The following is a 23,153-nucleotide window of genomic DNA, read 5'->3' on the forward strand; positions in this document are numbered from 1 at the left end:
CTAATTGTGGGTTTTCTAATTGTGGGTTTTCTAATTGTAGGTCTACTAATTGTGGGTTTTCTTATTGTGGGTATACTAATTGTGGGTATACTAATTGTGGGTTTACTATTTGTGGGTACACTAATTGTGGGTTTACTAATTGTGGGTATACTAATTGTGGGCATACTAATTGTGGGTTTACTAATTGTGGGTACACTAATTGTGGGTTTACTAACTGTGGGTATACTAATTGTGGGTATAATGGTGTGTCTACTAATTGTAGGTATACTAATTGTGGGTATAATTGTGGGTATAATTGTGGGTATACTAATTGTGGGTATAATTATTGTGGATAAACTAATTGTGAGTATAATTGTGGGTATAATTGTGGGTATACTAATTGTGGGTATAATTATTGTGGATATACTAATTGTGAGTATAATTGTGGTTATACTAATTGTGAGTATAATTGTGGGTTTACTAATTGTGGGTCTACTAATTGTGGATATACATATTGTGGGTTTACTAATTATGGGTATACTAATTGTGAGTATGCTAATTGTGGGGATACTAATTGTGGGCACAATAATTGTGGGTATACTAATTGTCGGTATACTAATTTCGGGTACACTATTTGCGAGTATAATTGTGCGATGCCAAGACGTGGCGCCAAAACAAAACAACCTCGTGTGCAAAACGCAACTCGCGCAGCGCACGTGCGACGGGGACATACGTTCCGTGTGGGGGGAGGTGGAATAAAAATTGAAGATAAGAGTGAACGTGTTAACAAGTCGCCAATTTGAGAGTGCGTGTCAGAGTGTTTGTGTGCGTGGTCGGCAAGTCATCCCAGTCAGTCGACCCATGGCACCTGCTGGGTCTGCCCCGTGACCTCCTGGCCAGCTGGCGTTCGACACTTCACGCGGTCTCAACGTGCACGTAGCCTGGCACGAAGGCCGCGGTGACGTCACGAGCCACTTAGTGGCGAATTGCGGTTGTTGTTGTGCGGTCGACTAGGTCGACTCGGCCTCAAATGAGTACCTGGTGCGGTGGGTAAACATCGCCACTTGGGGAGACAAAGGCAGCACTTGCCACAACAGTCTGTTCGAGGCTATATGAGGGATCTTTGTCTATTGTGAGTGTGTGTGCGCGTGTGTGCGCGTGTGTGTGTGAGTGTGTGTGTGTGCGCGTTTGAGTGTGAAAGTGTGTGTGCGCGTGTGAGTCTGAAACTGTGTGTGCGCATGTGTGTGTGTGTGAAAGTGTGTGTGAGTGTGAAAGTGTGTGTGCGCGTGTGTGTGCGCGTGTGCGTACAGCGGTGGGTCGCGTGTGAGTGTGTGTGCGCGTGTGAGTGTGTGTGCGTGTGAGTGTGAAAGTGTGTGTGCGCGTGTGTATGCGCGTGTGAGTGTGTGTGCGCGTGTGTGTGTGTTCATCGGTGGTGTAGTGGTTAGCTCTACACTGTGCTACGAACCCGGCGACCCGATTTCTTTTCCCGCTCACGGCCACTACCCAGTGACGATTACTTGAACCGGTCATTTGCCTCCCCTAGGTCTACTCAGCCTGAAATGAGTACATGGTGCGGTGTGTAAAGATCGCCACTTGGGGAGACAAAGGCAGCCGGGCGTATTGTTGGCCATCCACACCCTCGCGTGCCGTGCCGGCCATCAAAGGTGCTCGCTAACAGCACTTGCCCCAACACTTTGTTTAAGACTAAACGGGGGTTTCTTTGTATTCTTTGTGGGGAGCGATAGCGTAGCGGTTAGCTGTGCTACGAACTCCGCGATCCGAGTTCGATTCCCGCTCACGGACGGCCGACACCGGCGACGATTATCTGAACCGGTTCTGGGTCCTCCCCTTGGATCGACTGAGCCTTAAATGAGTAAGCTGTTGCGGTGTGTGTGTGTGTGTACAACATCAGCACTGGGAAGACCGAAACGTCCGGGTGTGTTTCTGGCCACACCAAACCCTTTTCTGGTGTGCCGTGTAGACCCTACGTAGCTGCTGCTCGCTAACAGCACTTGCCCCAACAGCCTATGTGGGCTACATAGTGGGGGGGGGGAACTTTTATCTGTGTGTGTGAAACTGTGTTCCACATTCTCGCCTTTTCAGAAGAAAATACCGTGGTGGCTCAGATTATTCACGTGAAAACCAAATAATGACCTCCCCCCGGGGATTTGCACACACACACAACACGCGCGGTTTAGTACACAATCCCAATCAATAGATTGCTTTTCTTTGTCTCGCGATCCTGTTGTGTACATCATGGCTTTAGTTTTTGTTTTTGTTTCGCCCATGTTCATGTTGAGCCCGCAGTCGCAGTTTTCTTCGTAAAGGTCTCGAAATTATATATTTTTTCTGGAACGTAAAAATAGAGCAATCGTAACGCGTAATAACGTGTAAAATATGTATAATGTTTACAGGTATGTGTATATCTAAGGGGAAATGTACGTGCATTAAATAGACGTGTGCTAAATACACGTGCGTTAAAACAAGATCTTTATAGCTCGTCGGTTTCTTCCGGGATAAATAAAGATTCTAATTCTAAAGATGATCGATGATGCACATCATGAACCAAGAGCCGCACGGGAAGTCAGTGAAAGTGCTTTGGAAAATTGATTTCTAAAACTAAACTACCTTTTTTATTTTATCGGGTAAGACCCCACTGAGCTATGTAGCTCTTTTTCAAAAAAGGAGCTGGCAACTAATGAAAGCTCAACGAATTGGCTCGTCGTGTGGAAAAGCATAGCAGCCAATTATCAAAAATGAACGATTTTAAATGTGGAGGGAAAAACCGGAGGACCGGGAAAAATATCCACGCGACCACGGGAAGAGAGACATCAAAGCTCCAAATATACGGGTATTGTTACGGTCGGGATCGAACCCACGACCTCCTGTAAACCAGGAAAGGTAGTTAACATCTCCTAGCCACCGTGGCCCCAATTTCGGTAGTGGAAATCAACGCTCCACTGTGACCCACCACCCCGCACCGACCCAAAACAGCGGAAAGTTTTCAATCAGTGCACATTTACCGGCCGTGACACACGGATCATAAATGTGGACATTGACGGAGGAACGAGCGAATGCAAAGTGCACGAAGATTTACGGGGAGCTTGAGTGAAAGTGAGAGACAGAGGAGCCACACGGTACAGAGAACAGACGCAGGTTCGAGCAACGTCGCGTTCTATTTGACTACTCTGCAAGGCAGTTGGGCACGGGGCAGGACGCGCCACTCGGCCGCAAGAGATGATGCGACGATGGATGGAGACCGGCGATGCAACGGCAGCCGATGGAACGGGGCCGAAGGCCACGCCGTGGAGATGGAGCGTTCACGTGGGGTTCGCACGCAAGATGGATCGTCTGCAACCCGAGACCCGTGAGAGATGGAGGTGGGGGGGGGGGAAGCTTTCATCCAGCTGTGACGAAGGCAGGGCTGACGACGACGATGATGATGACGATGGTGACGATGGAATTTACAAATATTAAGGCAACTATCCCCAGGTACAGCATGCAACAGACTGCTGGGGCAAGTGCCGTTAGTGAGTCGCAGCAGCTACGAAGGGCGACACGGCACACAGAGTAGTGGGTGGCCAGCACCACGCCCGGCCGCCTTTGTTTCCCCAGTGGCGATGTTTACGCACTGCACCGGGGTACTCGCTGGATGTCGGTCTTTTAGAAAGGCAAAGATCCCCCGTATAGCCACAAGTGCCCGTCATCAGGTGGAAACAACCACAGCAATAACAAATTGCCCACTTCAGCAATTGACGGACGCTTGTGTTGCCCCCGAAACGTCGTGATTTATTTTATTTTACATCTACGTCACTTTACCGAAAGAACCGAAGAGCATGGATCCCTGCAGTCACGAAAACTTCAAATCTAGATTAAACTTTGCAACAACAACAACAACAAAACACCACGCCAATGATGAGAGCACGTATAAATGTGTCGTAATCCTCCACCACCCGACAGAGTCAGCAAGGTTGGTCAAGTAATCGAAACTTGGCGCCAGTTGGCGACTACTTCAGCCCACCGGTGTGTTGGAGAGTAAATCCACGACGTTTGCCATCTGAGTAGTCCGACGTTTCGCTGGTAATTACATCAACCAGCATCATCATCGGGCGATTTGCCAGAATAGTGAAGTAGTAGCTGATTGGCGCGTTTTGTTCACGTGACAAACCTTGCAGGCTGCCTCGGGTGGTGAAGGTTGACGACACATCTATACTTAAGCGATCTAACACCCCCCCACCCCCAACCCATTACCCCCCCCCCAAAAAAAAAAAACCTTTATTACGAATAATATTGGTCGCGAAAGTCTACTACGTGTTAAACTGATTAGAGCACGGCTGGCTTGGCTACTACGCCGTACGGTGCGATAGAAGTTCAACACACACGCACACACACACAGCGGGGGGAAAGGTGACATGATATGTGAACCTGGCTTGTTCCCCGCCTGGGTTAACTCAGCCTCGCAACAATAAAATAAAAACATCAAAGGGGGCATCGCAGAGCTTCAGTAGTGTGAGGTAGCAAGAGACAACGCACACGTGTTGCTGACCACAGCAACACTCGCGTGACAACGCCGGCCTCAAAAAAAGGTGCTCGCTGACAACCCCTCGCGCGTGCGGATAGGGGCCCTCGAATATGACGTCACAAAGCTCTGCCCCTCCCCCTCCCTCCCCCACCCCCCCCCCCAAAAAAAAGAAAGATGCTTCAAATCGCTTTAAACTATTGGCATTGTATTCTTAGCTCTTTCGGTAATGTCACGTTGAAGGGAAACAATAAAATAATAATATATATACAACAATAACGTGACTTTACCGAAAGAGCTAAGAATATGAATTACTGCAGTCACGAAAGCTTTAAATCAAAATTTATTGTCATTGTAGTTGCGTATTTAATGTGGCGCTGCACTCTGATGTTGTAGGAGAAAACATTTATTTAAAAAAGTCTATTTAATTTTTATGTGACGTCACATTTTTCACCCCCTCCTCCTCCTCCTCTCCTCGTCAGACATCGTCACAAATGTCTGACTCCTCCCCCTCCCCCCCCAGGTGCGTGACGTCATTTATGGATGGCCCCTAAGCCGCTTCGTCGAGTTATCATTTGCGAAAGCCAGGTGGCTTCTGGCAAAGAGCCATTTATAGAGCTCACTCGGGCCTTAGCAGGTGAACAGAAAAATAAAACACGTAAAGTTTTTTTTTTAGATTTAAAGCTTTCGTGACTGCAGGGATTCAAATTCTTGGTAAGTCACGTAGAAGGGGAAATAATAAAATAATACAAATAAAACCGCAACTTTTTTTAAATTATCTTTGCCGTGGTTTTCACACCTGATGACGATTGCTCGTGTTGCAGTCGAAACGTCGTGATAATTTTATTGTTTTATTTTTGTATTATTTTATTTTTTTCGCCTTCCACGTGACTTTACCGAAAGAACCAAGAATAGAGAAAAAAAATGATTGTTCAGTTTAATTGCATCGAGGTGTCGTCTTTGTTCGTAAGATTGTCAACGTCCCGGTGGCACGTCCTCCGTGGGCTGTCGTTATTTAATTCACCACCTGGTCTCGGAGATTTCGAGTTCCCCTCTCTGTTGTGACCGCCCTCCTCCCTCCCCATTCGGGTACCGTACTTCAAGTTTCAAGTGTGCCTACCCTCGGTTCAACTAAGGTCAGAGGGCTTGAGAGACGGCCTGCGCGTGCATATAGTCGTATAATTTTATTTTGAAAGAGTGACACGGTGTGTGTGACATTAGTCCCCTAGTGGTGGGGCGTTGATGGCTGCTACGGTGTGCGCTAAGTCCCCGCGTGAAACGCGCCGTGTACACGCAAGAGCGTTTTTCGGATGTCTCCTGCTTAGAGCGTAATTTGGCTCTGATTTACATCGTCACTTTTTATTTTAGACAATGCCAAGGTTGTACGCTTCTTATTCATCTTCACCGTCATAACGCGGGATGCACACACCGTTATAACGGTGTGTAACACACACACACTGTTATAACGTGTAACACACACCGTTATAACGGTGTGTGTAACACACACACCGTTATAACGTGTAACACACACACACACGTTATAACGGTGTGTGTGTGTTACACGTTATAACGGTGTGTGTGTTACACGTTATAACAGTGTGTGTGTTACACGTTATAACGGTGTGTTACACGTGTTACACGTTATAACAGTGTGTGTGTTACACGTTATAACGGTGTGTGTGTTACACGTTATAACGTGTAACACACACACTGTTATAACGTGTAACACACACACCGTTATAACGTGTAACACACACACCGCTATAACGTGTAACACACCGTTATAACGTGTAACACACATACACCGTTATAACGTGCAACACACCGTTATAACGTGTAACACACACACCGTTATAACGTGTAACACACACACTGTCATAACGTGTAACACACACCGTTATAACGTGTAACCCATACTGTTATAACGTGTAACACACACTGTTATAACGTGTAACACACATTGTTATGACGTGTAACACACACACTGTTATAACGTGTAACACACACCGTTATAACGTGTAACACATACTGTTATAACGTGTAACACACACACACTGTTATAACGTGTAACACACATTGTTATAACGTGTAACACACACTGTTATAACGAGTAACACACACACTGTAATAACGTGTAACACACACTGTTATAACGTGTAACACACACACCGTTATAATGTGTAACACACTGTTATAACGTGTAACACACACACTGTTGTGACGTGTAACACACACTGTTATAACGTGTAATACACACACTGTTATAACGTGTAACACACACCGTTATAACGTGTAACACACACTGTTATAACGTGTAACACACATTGTTATAACGTGTAACACACACACTGTTATAACGTGTAACACACACGCTGTTACAACGTGTAACACACACGCTGTTATAACGTGTAACACACACTATTATAACGTGTAACACACACTGTTATAACGTGTAACACACACTGTTATAACGTGTAACACACATTGTTATAACGTGTAACACACACTATTATAACGTGTAACACACATTGTTATAACGTGTAACACACACACTGTTATAACGAGTAACACACACACTATTATAACGTGTAACACACATTGTTATAACGTGTATTACACACACTGTTATAACGAGTAACACACATTGTTATAACGTGTAACACACACACACTGTTATAACGTGTAACACACATTGTTATACCGTGTAACACACATTGTTATAACGTGTAACACACACTATTATAACGTGTAACACACATTGTTATAACGTGTAACACACACACTGTTATAACGCGGTTTTTGAGCGGTCGACGATGAACTACTTTCATGAGCTGCGCGGCTGAGCGGTAAAGTGATGCAGTACGCGGAATTAGATCGCAACGCGGAGGTGTAGTCGTAGTACATCATATCTCGCCATACTTTATTGTCGCATTATTCATGGGGGGAAATGTGTTTCGCTTAACGCGATTTTCGCTACACGGGAAACCTTTCAGCAAGGCGTTCACTTCCGCAATTGTCTCATTTGCAGTGGCGTTTTTATTATTTTCGCAAAAAATCCGCTACTCTGGGCCCCCGGCACACAATGCCCTAACTCTTGCGAACGACGTCAAAGGATCTTTGACACACCGCTGTGAGCGTAGCGGACGGCGCGTGGAGGTCGCGTTATTCCAGCGAACAAGACCCGCGGGATTAATCGGGGCGGCCAGCGAGATTCGAACCGTCATTGCCTCCGCAGCATGCGGCGAACGTGCCTGCAGACGGTCAGCGCCACACACCCGCGTCTCTACTCATTGTTTTTTTCGGTAAAATCACGTATGTAGATATACAATAAAATTATATTAAAACAAAAAAAAACAATCAGGACGTTTCGATCACAACGCAAGCGATCTTCATCAGGTGTCAAGAACAAATCACGGAGATAAATACAACAAAAAGATGAGAGACGAGAATTCGGCAAACCTGGTAAAACATTATGTGAAGCACATCCAGTCAACTGTGTTGTTGGCCTGACTGGATGTGCTTCACATAATGTTTTTTCAGGTTTGTTGAATTCTCGTCTCTCATCTTTTTGTTGTTGTATTTACCTCCGTGATTTGTTCTTGACACCTGATGAAGATCGCTTGCGTTGTGATCGAAACGTCGTGATTGTTTTTTGTTTTAATATAACTTTATTGTATTTCTACATACGTGACTTTACCGAAAAAAACAATGAGTAATTTCATGCAGTCACGAAAGCTTTAATACTTTATTACCCGCGTCTCTGTTCGTGGTGCAGGCGAGTGGTGGCACGGCGGTTCGCGTGCGGCGCTAAGAAACCGCCCCTGCTGGACATCTGTGAAAAAAGAGCTTTGTAGCTCATCAGATTCCTCCTCCAGTGTAAGCAAATATTTCTGATTCACGCTCACGGTCAACGCCGGTGACGGCTACGTGAACAGGTCCTGGGCCTACCCTGGGTCGACTCAGCCTCAAACGAGTACCCTGGTGCGGTGTGTAAACATCGTCACTGGGGAGACAAAGGCGGCCGGGCGTGGTGCTGGCCACCCACCACCTCGTGTGCCGTTCCAGCCTTCATAGGTGCTCGCTCACAGCACTTGCCCCAACAGTCTGTTAAAGGCTATACGGGGGATCTTTGGCTTTTAGGTGTTTTTTTATTTTTCAGTGCGCGTATGCGTGCGTGGGTGGGTGGGTATGCAAGCAGCCGGTCATCACGGTCAGTCAACTCAGAACACCTGCGTCTGTCCAGTGGCAAATATTTGAACTGGTCTTGAGCCTCCCATAGGTTGACTCAGCCTTAAATGAGTTCCAAGTGCTACATCAGTATTGGGGAGACAAAGGCGGCCAGGCGAGGTGCTGGCCGTCCACCCCTTTGTGTGCCGTGCCGGCCTTCATTGGCGCTCGCTAGAGGCACTTGCCCCAAAAGTCTGTTACAGCTATGCGGAGGATCTTTGCCTTTGTGGATGTGTGTGTGTGTGTTCAAGGACGTTTATGCACTTGGCTGTGTTGGCTTGTGTGCATGTGGGTGATCGTGTCTTTGTGTATGTGTTCTTCTCGGTGTATGTAACTCCGGGGGTAATACCGCAGCTGTGTTGCTGAGATTAAGTTTCTGCTTTAATATAGAAATGTATATACATATTTTATCTCTCAATCTTAGCTTTTGCCAGATGTGACTTTAACTGTGTTCAACAAACGCTGAATTCACGAAGAGCACTTCAGACAGGAGCATGGGAATAATCACAACTCCTTACCACTCGCCGACCCGCGAGCTCGCTCACCCACCAGCTCACTCATCGAGAAACTCAATCACCCACCAGCTCACTCATCCACCAGCTCACTCATCGAGAAACTCAATCACCCACCAGCTCACTCATCCACCAGCTCACTCATCGAGAAACTCAATCACCCACCAGCTCACTCATCCACCAGCTCACTCATCGAGAAACTCAATCACCCACCAGCTCACTCATCCACCAGCTCACTCATCGAGAAACTCAATCACCCACCAGCTCACTCATCCACCAGCTCACTCATCGAGAAACTCAATCACCCACCAGCTCACTCATCCACCAGCTCACTCATCGAGAAACTCAATCACCCACCAGCTCACTCATCCACAAGCTCACTCATCGAGAAACTCAATCACCCACCAGCTCACTCATCCACCAGCTCACTCATCGAGAAACTCAATCACCCACCAGCTCACTCATCCACCAGCTCACTCATCGAGAAACTCAATCACCCACCAGCTCACTCATCCACCAGCTCACTCATCGAGAAACTCAATCACCCACCAGCTCACTCATCCACCAGCTCACTCATCGAGAAACTCAATCACCCACCAGCTCACTCATCCACCAGCTCACTCATCGAGAAACTCAATGACCCACCAGCTCACTCATCCACCAGCTCACTCATCGAGAAACTCAATCACCCACCAGCTCACTCATCCACCAGCTCACTCATCGAGAAACTCAATCACCCACCAGCTCACTCATCCACCAGCTCACTCATCGAGAAACTCAATCACCCACCAGCTCACTCATCCACCAGCTCACTCATCGAGAAACTCAATCACCCACCAGCTCACTCATCCACCAGCTCACTCATCGAGAAACTCAATCACCCACCAGCTCACTCATCCACCAGCTCACTCATCGAGAAACTCAGTCACCCACCAGCTCACTCATCCACCAGCTCACTCATCGAGAAACTCAATCACCCACCAGCTCAATCATCGATAAACTCAATCACCCACCAGCTCACTCATCCACCAGCTCACTCATCGAGAAACTCAATCACCCACCAGCTCACTCATCCACTAGCTCACTCATCGAGAAACTCAATCACCCACCAGCTCACTCACCCACCAACTCACTCATCGAGGAACTCAATCACCCACCAGCTCACTCACCCACCAACTCACTCATCGAGGAACTCAATCACCCACCAGCTCACTCATCCACCAGCTCACTCATCGAGAAACTCAATCACCCACCAGCTCAATCATCCACCAGCTCACTCATCGAGAAACTCAATCACCCACCAGCTCACTCACCCACCAGCTAACTCATCGACAAACTCAATCATCCACCAGCTCACTCACCTACCAGCTCACTCATCGAGAAACTCAATCACCCACCAGCTCACTCACCCACCAGCTCACTGATCGAGAAACTCAATTACCCACCAGCTCACTCACCCACCAGCTCACTGATCGAGAAACTCAATCACCCACCAGCTCACTCATCCACCAGCTCACTCGCCCATCAGTGCACTCACTCACTAGCTCAAAAACACACTCAGAAACTCACCTACCAAACAAATCCCCCCAATCACAAATCAGCTCATTCTCACACCCAGCAGCTCAGCAAATACAGCAATACACTCGCTCAACCACTCACCCACCCACCCAGCAGCTTGCTTAACCCATTAAGAACCTCACTCAACCAGCATGTCACTCACTCCCGCACCTCCGATTATCACGGTTGGCTACGTACGGTGCGAAAGAAGTTCAACATACATAGTTTGTTGACCATCCCACGCACATCCGATAAGCACGGTCGGCTACGTACGGTGCGAAAGAAATTCGACATATACACACACAAATACCCCCCCCCCCCGCCATCCCCCCCCCCAACCCCCCGCCGGGCCCCGCCCTTACCGCGCGGCACGTAGGCGAAGGAGATGCCGGCGCTCCGCTCTCTCCTCCGGGGCAATTCCTCAGCGTGAACATTTTCCCGGCCACGACCTTCACAGCGGTGGCGGGGGCAGCGGTGGCGGCTGCGGCTGTGGAGCTCGGGCTCGATGGTGTCCCGAGCAGCAGCAGTAGCAGCAGCAGGCAGTGAGAGACGCACAGCAGCGCGAGGTGGGGCTGCTGCCACCCCGGCGAAGCGCGCCTCCTGTTCCACGCGCGAATGTGCGTCCAAAGCGTAGCCATGCGAGGGCGTAGAGTGGTGGAGTCGAACCCGTGGAGTGTGGGGGTTAGGGCGGCGCGGGTGTCAGCGGCGCTGGGCGGAGGTCGCTCCTGGCAGGAGGACGAGGAGGAGGAGCCGACGGCCTCTGGGCTGGGTCAGGCTCGCTCCGCTGCTAGTCCCCATAGCCAGCCGCTCTCGCCTCGTGGCTGCGAAGGGCACAGAGAGAAGCCGTGTGCCCCGTTGCGCGCGCGACGCACTGACGAAGCGAATGTTGTGCTCAAAATGAGCATCGATCGGGACGTTTGGTTGCTCATCTATCGTCTCCAGCCCTTAGCCAGTGGTGGGAATTCCACATTCCTATGGCGCTGGCGGGGTCGGGGTGGGGGTGGGGGAGCGAGTCGATCCACAGGACAACTACCGGTGACTTCCGCACAAACTGCCACCAAGTGGTGCTCGATTTATCGACCCTGGAGTGATGATGGGACGAGTCAATAAGCCAAGCAGGAGTTGAACTCGCTCTGATACTGAGCAACCCGGATGGCTGATGGTAGTTAGCTAACAGCCCTTGCTCCTACTGTCTGCTAAGGCTATACGTGTGATCTTTGTCTCTGTATGCGTGTGTGTATTTTCAGTGTGTGCTCTTGTGCATCGTATATAACGTGGAACAAAGTGATTTATTAACCTCTGACCGGCGCTATATTTCCCGCTGTTATTTACTTGTGGACCCTTAGCTGCTAATCCAACCAAAGTGTAAAGCATTCCGAATTTTCGACCTCTATATTTAATATTTTAGGGGGCGGGACATGGGGCGTGGGGGGGGGGTAAGGAGTGGGGGGGGGGGCGCAAAGGGGGGAGGTGGGGGGGGCGATTGCGCAGTGGTTAACGCACTACACTGCGAACCCGAATACCTGAGTTTGATTCCCTGCCACTGCTAACATCACAACACAGACGGAGTTCCACACCGTGAAGAACTTGGCACACCTGAGTTTGATTCCTGGCCAATGCTAACATCAAAACACAAAGGAAGTTCTATACCGTGAAGAACCTGGCATACCTGAGTTCGAATCCCGGCCAATGCTAACATCACAACACAGAGGGAGTTCCATACCGTGAAGAAACTTGCAACACCTGAGTTCGATTCCTGGCCACTGCTAACATCACAACACAGAGGGAGTTCCACACCGTGAAGAACCTGGCACACCTGAGTTCGATTCCTGGCCAATGCTAACATCACAACACAGAGGGAGTTCCACACCGTGAAGAAACTTGCAACACCTGAGTTCGATTCCTGGCCAATGCTAACATCACAACACAGAGGGAGTTCCACACCGTGAAGAAACTTGCAACATCTGAGTTCGATTCCTGGCCAATGCTAACATCAAAACACAAAGGAAGTTCTATACCGTGAAGAACCTGGCACACCTGAGTTCGATTCCTGGACAATGCTAACATCACAACACAGAGGGCGTTCCACACCGTGAAAGAACCTGGCACACCTGCATTCGATTCCCGGCCACTGCTAACATCACAACACAGACGGAGTTCCACACCGTGAAGAACCTGGCACACCTGAGTTCGATTCCCGGCCAATGCTAACATCAAAACACAAAGGAAGTTCTATACCGTGAAGAACCTGGCATACCTGAGTTCGAATCCCGGCCAATGCTAACATCACAACACAGAGGGAGTTCCACACCGTGAAGAAACTTGCAACACCTGAGTTCGATTCCTGGCCAATGCTAACATCACAACACAGAGGGAGTTCCACACCGTGAAGAACCTGGCACACCTGAGTTCGATTCCTGGCCAATGCTAACATCACAACACAGAGGGAGTTCCACACCGTGAAGAAACTTGCAACATCTGAGTTAGATTCCTGGCCAATGCTAACATCAAAACACAAAGGAAGTTCTATACCGTGAAGAACCTGGCACACCTGAGTTCGATTTCCTGGCCAATGCTAACATCAAAACACAGAGGGAGTTCCACACCGTGAAAGAACCTGGCACACCTGAGTTCGATTTCCTGGCCAATGCTAACATCACAACACAGAGGGCGTTCCACACCGTGAAAGAACCTGGCACACCTGAGTTCGATTCCCAACCGCTGCTAACATCGGCGCCGAGTGATCGCAGATCGATGCGTGTGTTGAGTGAGCTGCGAGCTGCGAGCGTGCGCCAACTACCAACACAGCAGCGGCACCATCGCCAGATCATTTTACTTCTCAACCGGTTTCGTATATTGGGCGGTGGAGGCGGTCATGCAGTTGCCGAGTGCACTGAGCTCACGGTCTGGTGAGCCGAGTGAGGGAGTTGAATTTCCAGCGACGGCTCACAACAGTGGTCCGTGACATCCCAAACCGTTCACGGACACTCACCCGCTCTGCGTGGATGTCTATGTGTGTGTGTGTGTGCGCGGTCTGTATTTAAAAATGTCATACTTAACTTGCAATTTAGCAATCTTTGAAATAGAGTAATCAACCAGACTATGCGGTAATTGTGTTTTGACACGACCGTCTGTGTTGCTTTATATGGTTAACAAATTTTGTTAAACCCTGTTTGTTTAGTATGCTTCTCTCTCTCTCTCTCTGTGTGTCCCCTGTTGTATCTGTGTAAGTTCCCCCCTACTTGGGTGTCTGTATATACATCTGGGGTTATGTGTTTCCTCTCTCTCGTAAATTTAGCTCTTCTGTACCTGATGATGGCTGCTTGTGTTGCAACCGAAACGTCGTACGCTATAATGTTATTTAATTATTTCTTTTTTTATACGTGACTTTACCGAAAAAAACAAAGAGTAATTCCTGCAGTCACGAAAGCTTCGAATCAAGTCCACTCACCCACTCCTTCACCAATCCGCACTGACCGGCGTGGTGAAGCGTGGTCATTAAACTGCCCCCATAATGAAGGGACGGCCTTCATCCGTAAGTCGCTTGACCAAAAAGGGGCTGTCAAGTATTATTATTATTATTATGCTATCTTGGATTTGGTCTAATTATTTGATGGCACTGCTGCAGATGCTATTGCTGCGTGGTCTTAAAAGGAAATTAATATGCAGCGTTACGGATAAATGACCTTCATAGGATCAAATTGGTACACTGAGCTCAGTATCCGGTAACACGAGCCTCACTACGAAGATTGGGCCATTGCCCAACACGTCTATTATTATTATGTATCTTTTTTTTATTTCAAGGCCCCAGTGTTATTGACGGATGTGGTAAGATTCATTATTTCCTCATCGTGTTTTGGCTTGGCAGGAAAAAAAAAAGCATTGATTATTATTTAATAATTTATTATTGTTCAACGCTGTAGTTCACAGTGTGACGAAAGTATTCTTAGGGGTGCACACGTGAACCCCCTTCTGCAGTCGTCACTCTAGAGAGACCAGCACAGGCCACGAGACCACTTCGCTGGGACTTTTCATGGGCCCTCACCACCACCACCACCACCACGACGACGACGATGATGATTATGATGATGACGATAATGATGATGTTGATGATGACGATAATGATGATGACGATAATGATGATGATGATGACGATGATGATGACGACGATAATGATGATGATGACGACGATAATGATGATGATGATGACGATGATGATGATGACGATAAAGATGATGATGACGATGATGATGATGTTGATGATGACGATAATGATGATGATGACGATAATGATGACATTGAGGATGACGATAATGATGATGATGATGACGATGATGATGACGATAATGATGATGATGACGATGATGACGATAATGATGATGACGATGATGATGATGTTGATGATGACAATAATGATGATGATGACGATAATGATGATGATGATGCTGTTGATGACGATAATGATGATGATGACAATAATGATGATGATGATGTTGATGATGACGATACTAATGATGATGACGATAATGATGATTATGATGATAACAATCATGATGATGACGATAATGATGATGATGATGACGATGATGATGACGATAATGATGATGATGATGATTATGATCATGACGATAATGATGATATTGTTGATTATGATGATGATGATGATCACGATGAGGATGATTATTATTCTGATGATAATGATGTTGACGACCACGTAACCAGGTGAAATTCATGGCCTCATTTCGTAAAGCCCTGCGCCAGCCCTTGTTTTTTTACCCTCAAAGAAAATTAAGCATTCAACTCGCATGGGACAGAGTTAACGTGAAGCACATTGGAACACGGTGTCACGCGAACAGGCGATGCCGACTTGGCAGAAGCGAGCGCAATTGTTAGCGAGCACCTATGATAACAGTTGATGGAGTTGATGGGGTTTGTGCGATTAAAAGCTATATAAAAAAACACATTTTACATTTTAAGTGGAAATGCATTCGTAGCTACTGGACATATGTGTGGGGGTGGGGGGGGATTTTTGCCTTATCATCTGATTCCTCCGGTTACAAAAAAAAAATCAATATTCTGATTCAGAGTAGCGGCCAAGGTTTTGAACTGTGAAGGAGATGGCGGTAGCTGGGTTGACAGACCACGTGGACTCGGCCGCCTTTGTCTCCCCGCTGCTCGTATCGATCGCATCTCGCGAACGAATTGTATATGGGCTGAGTCTACCTAGAGGGAATGATAAACCCCCCGCATTATCAGGAATAATTATGGACAACTCGGCTCTTAGACGGTGATGCCAATGAGCGTGAACCGGACCTGGGTGTATATGGTCAGGGAACACGATCCACGTCTGCTGTTACGCAAACAACGACTCCACCCCCCCTTAGACAAGAACAGGCTGTACGTAGCAGGGGCAAGTGTTGTTAGCGAGCACCTATTAAAGCCGGAAAGGGCGCACGGTGGAGAGTGTGTGGTGGTGGTGGTGGCGGTGGTGGCGGTGGTGGTGAGGCAAGGACCACACACACAATTCTGATGTCTACACACTGCACCAGGTAGTAATTAAAAGGCTTAATCGACCTAGATTAGACCCAAGACCGGTTTAAATACGTATAGCTTACACAAAGACAGAGACACATATCTTCCGTTATAGCCTTAACAGACTGTTGGGGCAAGTGCTGATCGCGAGCACCTATGAAGGCCGGCACAGCACACGAGGGCATGGGTGGCCAACACCACACCCGGCCACCTTTGTCTCTCTAGTTGCGATGTTTCCACACCGCACCACGTACTCATTTGAGGTTGAATCCGACCTAGAGGATACCCAAGACGGGTTTAAATATATATGTAGCTTACACACACTCATACACACGTGTGTGAGTGGAAGAGCAAATAATGCGCTGCGCTATCGACCAGGCGACCCGGGTTCGATTCCAGCTCACGGTCAACATCAGTGACGATTATCTGAGCCGGTCGTGAGCTTCCCCAAATGTCGACTCAGCCGCAAATGAGGAGCTGGTGCGACGTGAAGAACATCGCCACTCGGAAGACAAAGGCGGCCGGGCGCAGTGATGGCTGACCCACCCCCTCGTGTGACGTGTCGGCCTTCATAGACAGCACTTGCCCCAACAGTCTGTTACAGGCCATATGGGGGATCTTTGTCTGTGAGTGTGTAATGACACACTCACAGACACTACACGATTGGTGCAGTAGTACACACTGTATACTGTGTTAGCTCACAGCGTTATGAATCCGGCCACCTGAGTTCGAGTCCCGGCCACGGCTGACATCAGTGGCGAGTAAATAATCTGAATTGTGCCAACCACCCCCCCTCCCCCATCCTTCAGCAACCCGCACTGACCAGCGTGGTGAAGTACGGTCAAACAATCCAATAACCGCTTCAACCCGGGGAGACCTCCTCCTTGAACGTACCGTCAAATGAATATGCATTATTAATATGCATGGCTTCAGTTAATGATACACTCGTTCAGATCGTGTAAAAAACTCCAACACTGCCATGTGCTTCATTGCCTATGGTGTGCAGCACTCGAAACTAAACTATTAACTATTTCATTGTTGCCAGGTAAGGCTCACTGAGCTGTATAAGCGCCCTTCCACAAGTGGCTTGTCATATGGAAATTGACAGCAAGCCTGATACCCCAAACGCAAACGCCAAATATACAGCAGCAGGCGTCATGGTCGGGATCGAACCCACGACCTCCTGCATACCAGGCGAGGTAGTTAACATCTCCTAGCCACCGTGATGATGATGAGAGAGAGACACGCAAACTCCAAGTATACAGCAGGCGTCATGGTCGGGATCGAACCCACGATCTCCTGCATACCAGGCGAGGTAGTTAACATCTCCTAGCCACCGTGGCACCCCTAACTCTGACGGGGTGTGCAAGTTGCGTACCTCCTCTCACCTCTGCCGAAGGCAGCCAACAAGCCGGCCGAAACGTCGGAAGCTTCTTGATCTCACCGATGGGGGACTACAAACGTTTACCATCTCGGCGCCTGCTTTAGCTCGCGCCGCTTCTGTACGCCGATTAGTGGTTTAAACACAATACATTGCTGCTGGGCTTTGCGTGCGCGTGAGAAATGCTAGCCGATCCCATTGCTTGGTCCGCATGATCAGCGATGGGCGCGAGGCTGGTGACGGAGGGTCAGTCGAAGGATGCAAACTCGCCCGAGAAGAGAGAAAGGACGGCAGGTCACCCACGCAACACCGCCGGTGGTGATGGTTCGCCCATGACATCGCGTGACAGCGAGGGATGACGACGTCTATCGTGATGCCTTCAATCAGCAGGTGATCGACCATGGGCAATCGTGATCACTAGAGCGGTGTTGTCATTATTATCACTACTACTACTACGACTACAACTACTACTACCACCATCATTATTATTAGACACTGTATGTTTAAGTCTCGCCGCGTGATCCGGATAAGCTGGGATCAGCCAGATCAGCACCTCAAGATATTGGCTGCTACAAGACAGTCACTGCACCACAGGACAGTCACTATACCACAGGACAGTCACTATACCACAGGACAGTCACTATATCACAGGACAGTAACTATACCACAGGACAGTCACTATATCACAGGACAGTCACTACACCACAGGACAGTCACTATACCACAGGACAGTCACTATATCACAGGACAGTAACTATACCACAGGACAGTAACTATACCACAGGACATTAACTATACCACAGGACATTCACTATACCACAGGATAGTAACTATACCACAGGACAGTAACTATACCACAGGACAGTAACTATATCACAGGACAGTAACTATACCACAGGACAGTAACTATACCACAGGACAGTCACTATACCACAGGACATTCACTATACCACAGGACAGTAACTATACCACAGGACAGTAACTATACCACAGGACAGTAACTATATCACAGGACAGTAACTATACCACAGGATAGTCACTACACCACAGGATCGTCACTATACCACAGGACAGTCACTATACCACAGGACAGTCACTACACCACAGGACAGTCACTATACCACAGGACAGTCACTATATCACAGGACAGTAACTATACCACAGGACAGTCAGTACACCACAGGATAGTCACTATACCACAGGACAGTAACTATACCACAGGACAGTCACTATACCACAGGACAGTAACTATACCACAGGATAGTCCGTTTACCACAGGATAGTCACTATACCACAGGACAGTCACTATACCACAGGATAGTCACTACACCACAGGACCGTCACTATACCACAGGACAGTAACTATACCACAGGACAGTCACTATACCACAGGATAGTCACTATACCACAGGACAGTCACTATACCACAGGATAGTCACTACACCACAGGACCGTCACTATACCACAGGACAGTAACTATACCAAGGACAGTCACTATACCACAGGACAGTAACTATACCACAGGATAGTCCGTTTACCACAGGATAGTCACTATACCACAGGACAGTCACTATACCACAGGACAGTCACTACACCACAGGATAGTCACTATACCACAGGATAGTCACTATACCACAGGACAGTCACTACACCACAGGACAGTCACTACACCACAGGATAGTCACTATACCACAGGACAGTAACTATACCACAGGACAGTCACTATGCCACAGGACAGTCACTATACCACAGGACAGTAACTATACCACAGGACAGTAACTATACCACAGGACAGTCACTATACCACAGGATAGTCACTATACCACAGGGTAGTCACTATACCACAGGATAGTCACTATACCACAGGACAGTCACTATATCAGAGGACAGTCACTATACCACAGGACAGTCACTACACCACAGGATAGTCACTATACCAGAGGACAGTCACTATACCACAGGACAGTCACTACACCACAGGACAGTCACTACACCACAGGATAGTCACTATACCACAGGACAGTCACTATACCACAGGACAGTAACTACACCACAGGACAGTCACTATACCACAGGATAGTCACTATACCACAGGACAGTCACTATACCACAGGACAGTCACTATACCACAGGACAGTCACTATACCACAGGACAGTAACTATACCACAGGACAGTCACTATACCACAGGATAGTCACTATACCACAGGACAGTAACTATACCACAGGATAGTCACTATATCACAGGATAGTCACTATACCACAGGATAGTCACTATACCACAGGATAGTCACTATACCACAGGATAGTCACTATACCACAGGACAGTCACTATACCACAGGATAGTCACTATACCACAGGACAGTCACTATACCACAGGATAGTCCGTTTACCACAGGATAGTCACTATACCACAGGACAGCCACTATATCACAGGATAGTCACTATACCACAGGACAGTCACTATACCACAGGACAGTCACTATACCACAGGACAGTCAGTACACCACAGAATAGTCACTATACCACAGGACAGTCACTATACCACAGGACAGTCACTATATCACAGGATAGTCACTATACCACAGGATAGTCACTATACCACAGGATAGTCCGTTTACCACAGGATAGTCACTATACCACAGGACAGTCACTATACCACAGGACAGTCCGTTTACCACAGGATAGTCACTATACCACAGGACAGCCACTATATCACAGGATAGTCACTATACCACAGGACAGTCACTATACCACAGGACAGTCACTATACCACAGGATAGTCACTATACCACAGGACAGTAACTATACCACAGGACAGTCACTATACCACAGGACAGTCACTATATCACAGGACAGTCACTATACCACAATACAGTCACTATACCACAGGACAGTCACTATACCACAGGACAGTCACTATACCACAGGACAGTCACTATACCACAGGACAGTCACTGTACCACAGGACAGTCAATATACCACAGGACAGTCACTATACCACGGGACAGTCACTATACCACAGGACAGTCACTGTACCACAGGACAGTCACTATACCACAGGACAGTAACTATACCACAGGACACTCACTATACCACAGGACACTCACTATACCACAGGACAGTCAATATACCACAGGACACTCACTATACCACAGGACACTCACTATACCACAGGACACTCACTATACCACAGGACAGTCACTATACCACAGGATAGTCACTATACCACAGGACAGTCACTATACCACAGGACACTCACTATACCACAGGACACTCACTATACCACAGGACATTCACTATACCACAGGACACTCACTATACCACAGGACAGTCACTACACCACAGGACAGTAACTATACCACAGCACAGTAACTATACCACAGGACAGTCTCTCTATTCGAGGATAGTCCCTACATCAGTGTAACGCGCCGATGTCCCGAGGATGATAGGTGACCCAGAGCTGCCTTCATGATCCATTCATGTGCGCGAACATTCACTCACACGTGGAGCTGTTCTGCTTTTCCTCGCTGCTGCTGCTGCTTCTGCTCTTGCTGATGATGGTGATCCTGCTGCTGCTGCTGCTGATGATGATGATTCTGACGGTGTCGATTTCGGTCGTGCTTCCGCGTTTGATTGCGCTGTAGCTGCTGGTCACCGTTTATTGTGCTGTTGACAATGCCTTTGCGGATGATGGTGCCAACGTCGTTGCTGTTGTTGACGATGCTGTCCAGGTGTTGCTGCTGCTGCTGCTAAAGCTGTTGGTTCTGGGGTTGAGGCAGCTGTTGGCGATGTCGCTTCTGCTGTTGACTTCTGCTGATCGTTTGCCGTTACCCGTGGTGGCGGTCGTCATTCAGTGCTCTCCGTAATGCCGCAGCTTTGATGATGCATCGTCGATTCTCTTGGAGGCTTCGCCGTCGGCACTTTGCTGACGCTGCTGCTCGTGATGATGCTGCTGATCGTAGTGCCAGGCGGTACCGATTGTGCTGTCGCCGAAGCTTGAGGCTATATCACTCTGCAGCTGTCCTCGGTTTTGTTGCCACGGGGATTCTTCTCCCATTCGCTCCTCCACCACCACCACCACCGACCTCCTCCTCCAGACGCGCTCTCAACTCCCCTTCCACGCCGCTTCTCCTATCGCTTCCACCTCCCTAGCGGCCGTCAGCTCGCGCATCCATCCTTGCCCAGCCTTTGCCCGCCTCTCGTGGGCGATTTTCAGACGCGCGCGCCGTTAACAACAACAGCAGCAGCAGCAACAACAACAACAAGAACACAAACAGACGCCAACAGAGAGCAGGACGATTGCGGCAGTCGGGACACGTTGGTAGAGCAGTCACCCCGTGCTGTGCTGGAGCACCGCAGCCTGTCATGCGTGTCACTCCGATCGCGTGCTCGGAGGTTCCCGCTGATGAGGAGCGAGAGAGAGAGAGGGGGGAGGTAGCGCAAGAGAGAGCACGAGGGAGCGAGTTATCGGGCGATGCGCCGCAACTCTGCCGATCTTGTTGAGCTGGCGTCGTGGATAAAGTGTCTCCACCTCCTTCCCTCCCTCCCTCCTCCTCCTCCTCCACCCCGCGTCTCCCTAAACCGGACCCCCCCCCACCCAATCCCCTCTACCACCCCTTCCCCCCCCAACATTCTCGTCCCCTCCCCTCGCCGCTAGCACCACCTCCTCATACAATTACCACACTCACCATCCACCAGACACCCCACCCCACTCTCTGCCCTCCTCCCCGCTCACCCTACGATTCTTCCCCACCCTCTCCCTCCCTCTCTCCCACCAACCCTCTCGCTCTCTCTCTCTGTTCGTGGGCGCGTGTTAGCCTCGCATCCATGGTTACAGCAGCCCGAGAAACACTGCTCGCACGCGCACGCACGCGCACACGCACGCACGCACGCGCGCGAGCGCACCCAGAGAAAAAAATAAAGAGAGAGAGAGAGATTGTGTCCGCGGAGCAATCACTCCAAATTAAATCATTAGGTGCATTAGGTATTCCCTCCATTCCTATAGCGGCGAGGTTTTCACGGTGGCGCTTTTGTTGCACTGATGGGTACAGGGGGCTGCCAGTAGTCTTGCAGTAGGGGGCGATGCTGCTGTGTGGTTTTAGACCCAAATTAGACCCACATTCGCGATGGGATATATTTAGTTTGTATCTTTACTACAAATTTTGCCAAATTCCCATCCGTGAACGCGGGCATACAAATAGCCTATTCTGGTGTTGTTGTTTTGGTTTTAGAGCAACGTCACTCCATCTCACGCCAGCTGTTCACGGTTAATTACGCGCGCTGTATTAACCAATGGGCGTCCCGCTGGGTTCGACCACGAACCTCTACAAACAAAGAAGAAGTGGCGAACTCGCGCTACAGTTTGGCCGTGTCAGCAAACGGTCGATGTAGGGCATCGGGTAGAATATTGGGCTTCACCCATAATCAACAACCATCATCATCA

The 23,153-nt window shown here is 48.6% G+C and overlaps 1 protein-coding gene across 1 annotated transcript in view; it reads right to left on the reverse strand.

Moving 5' to 3' along the window:
• Nucleotides 1–22,256, reverse strand: part of LOC116952744 (uncharacterized) — a 164,244-nt gene extending 141,988 nt beyond the window's left edge. Inside the window, exons 1-2 of the mRNA XM_076074481.1 lie at nt 21,212–22,256; nt 11,157–11,615 (exon numbers count right to left, since the gene is read on the reverse strand). Coding sequence (XP_075930596.1) covers nt 11,157–11,432 — 276 coding nt within the window. The 5' untranslated portion in view covers nt 11,433–11,615; nt 21,212–22,256. The remainder of the gene's footprint in view (nt 1–11,156; nt 11,616–21,211) is intronic.
• Nucleotides 22,257–23,153: the final 897 nt, after the last annotated feature.

The sequence above is a fragment of the Petromyzon marinus genome, chromosome 48 (assembly GCF_048934315.1).
Source record: "Petromyzon marinus isolate PM22_M1 ecotype Great Lakes invasive population chromosome 48, UKy_Petmar_22M1.pri1.0, whole genome shotgun sequence".
Classification (NCBI taxonomy): Eukaryota; Metazoa; Chordata; class Hyperoartia; order Petromyzontiformes; family Petromyzontidae; genus Petromyzon; species Petromyzon marinus.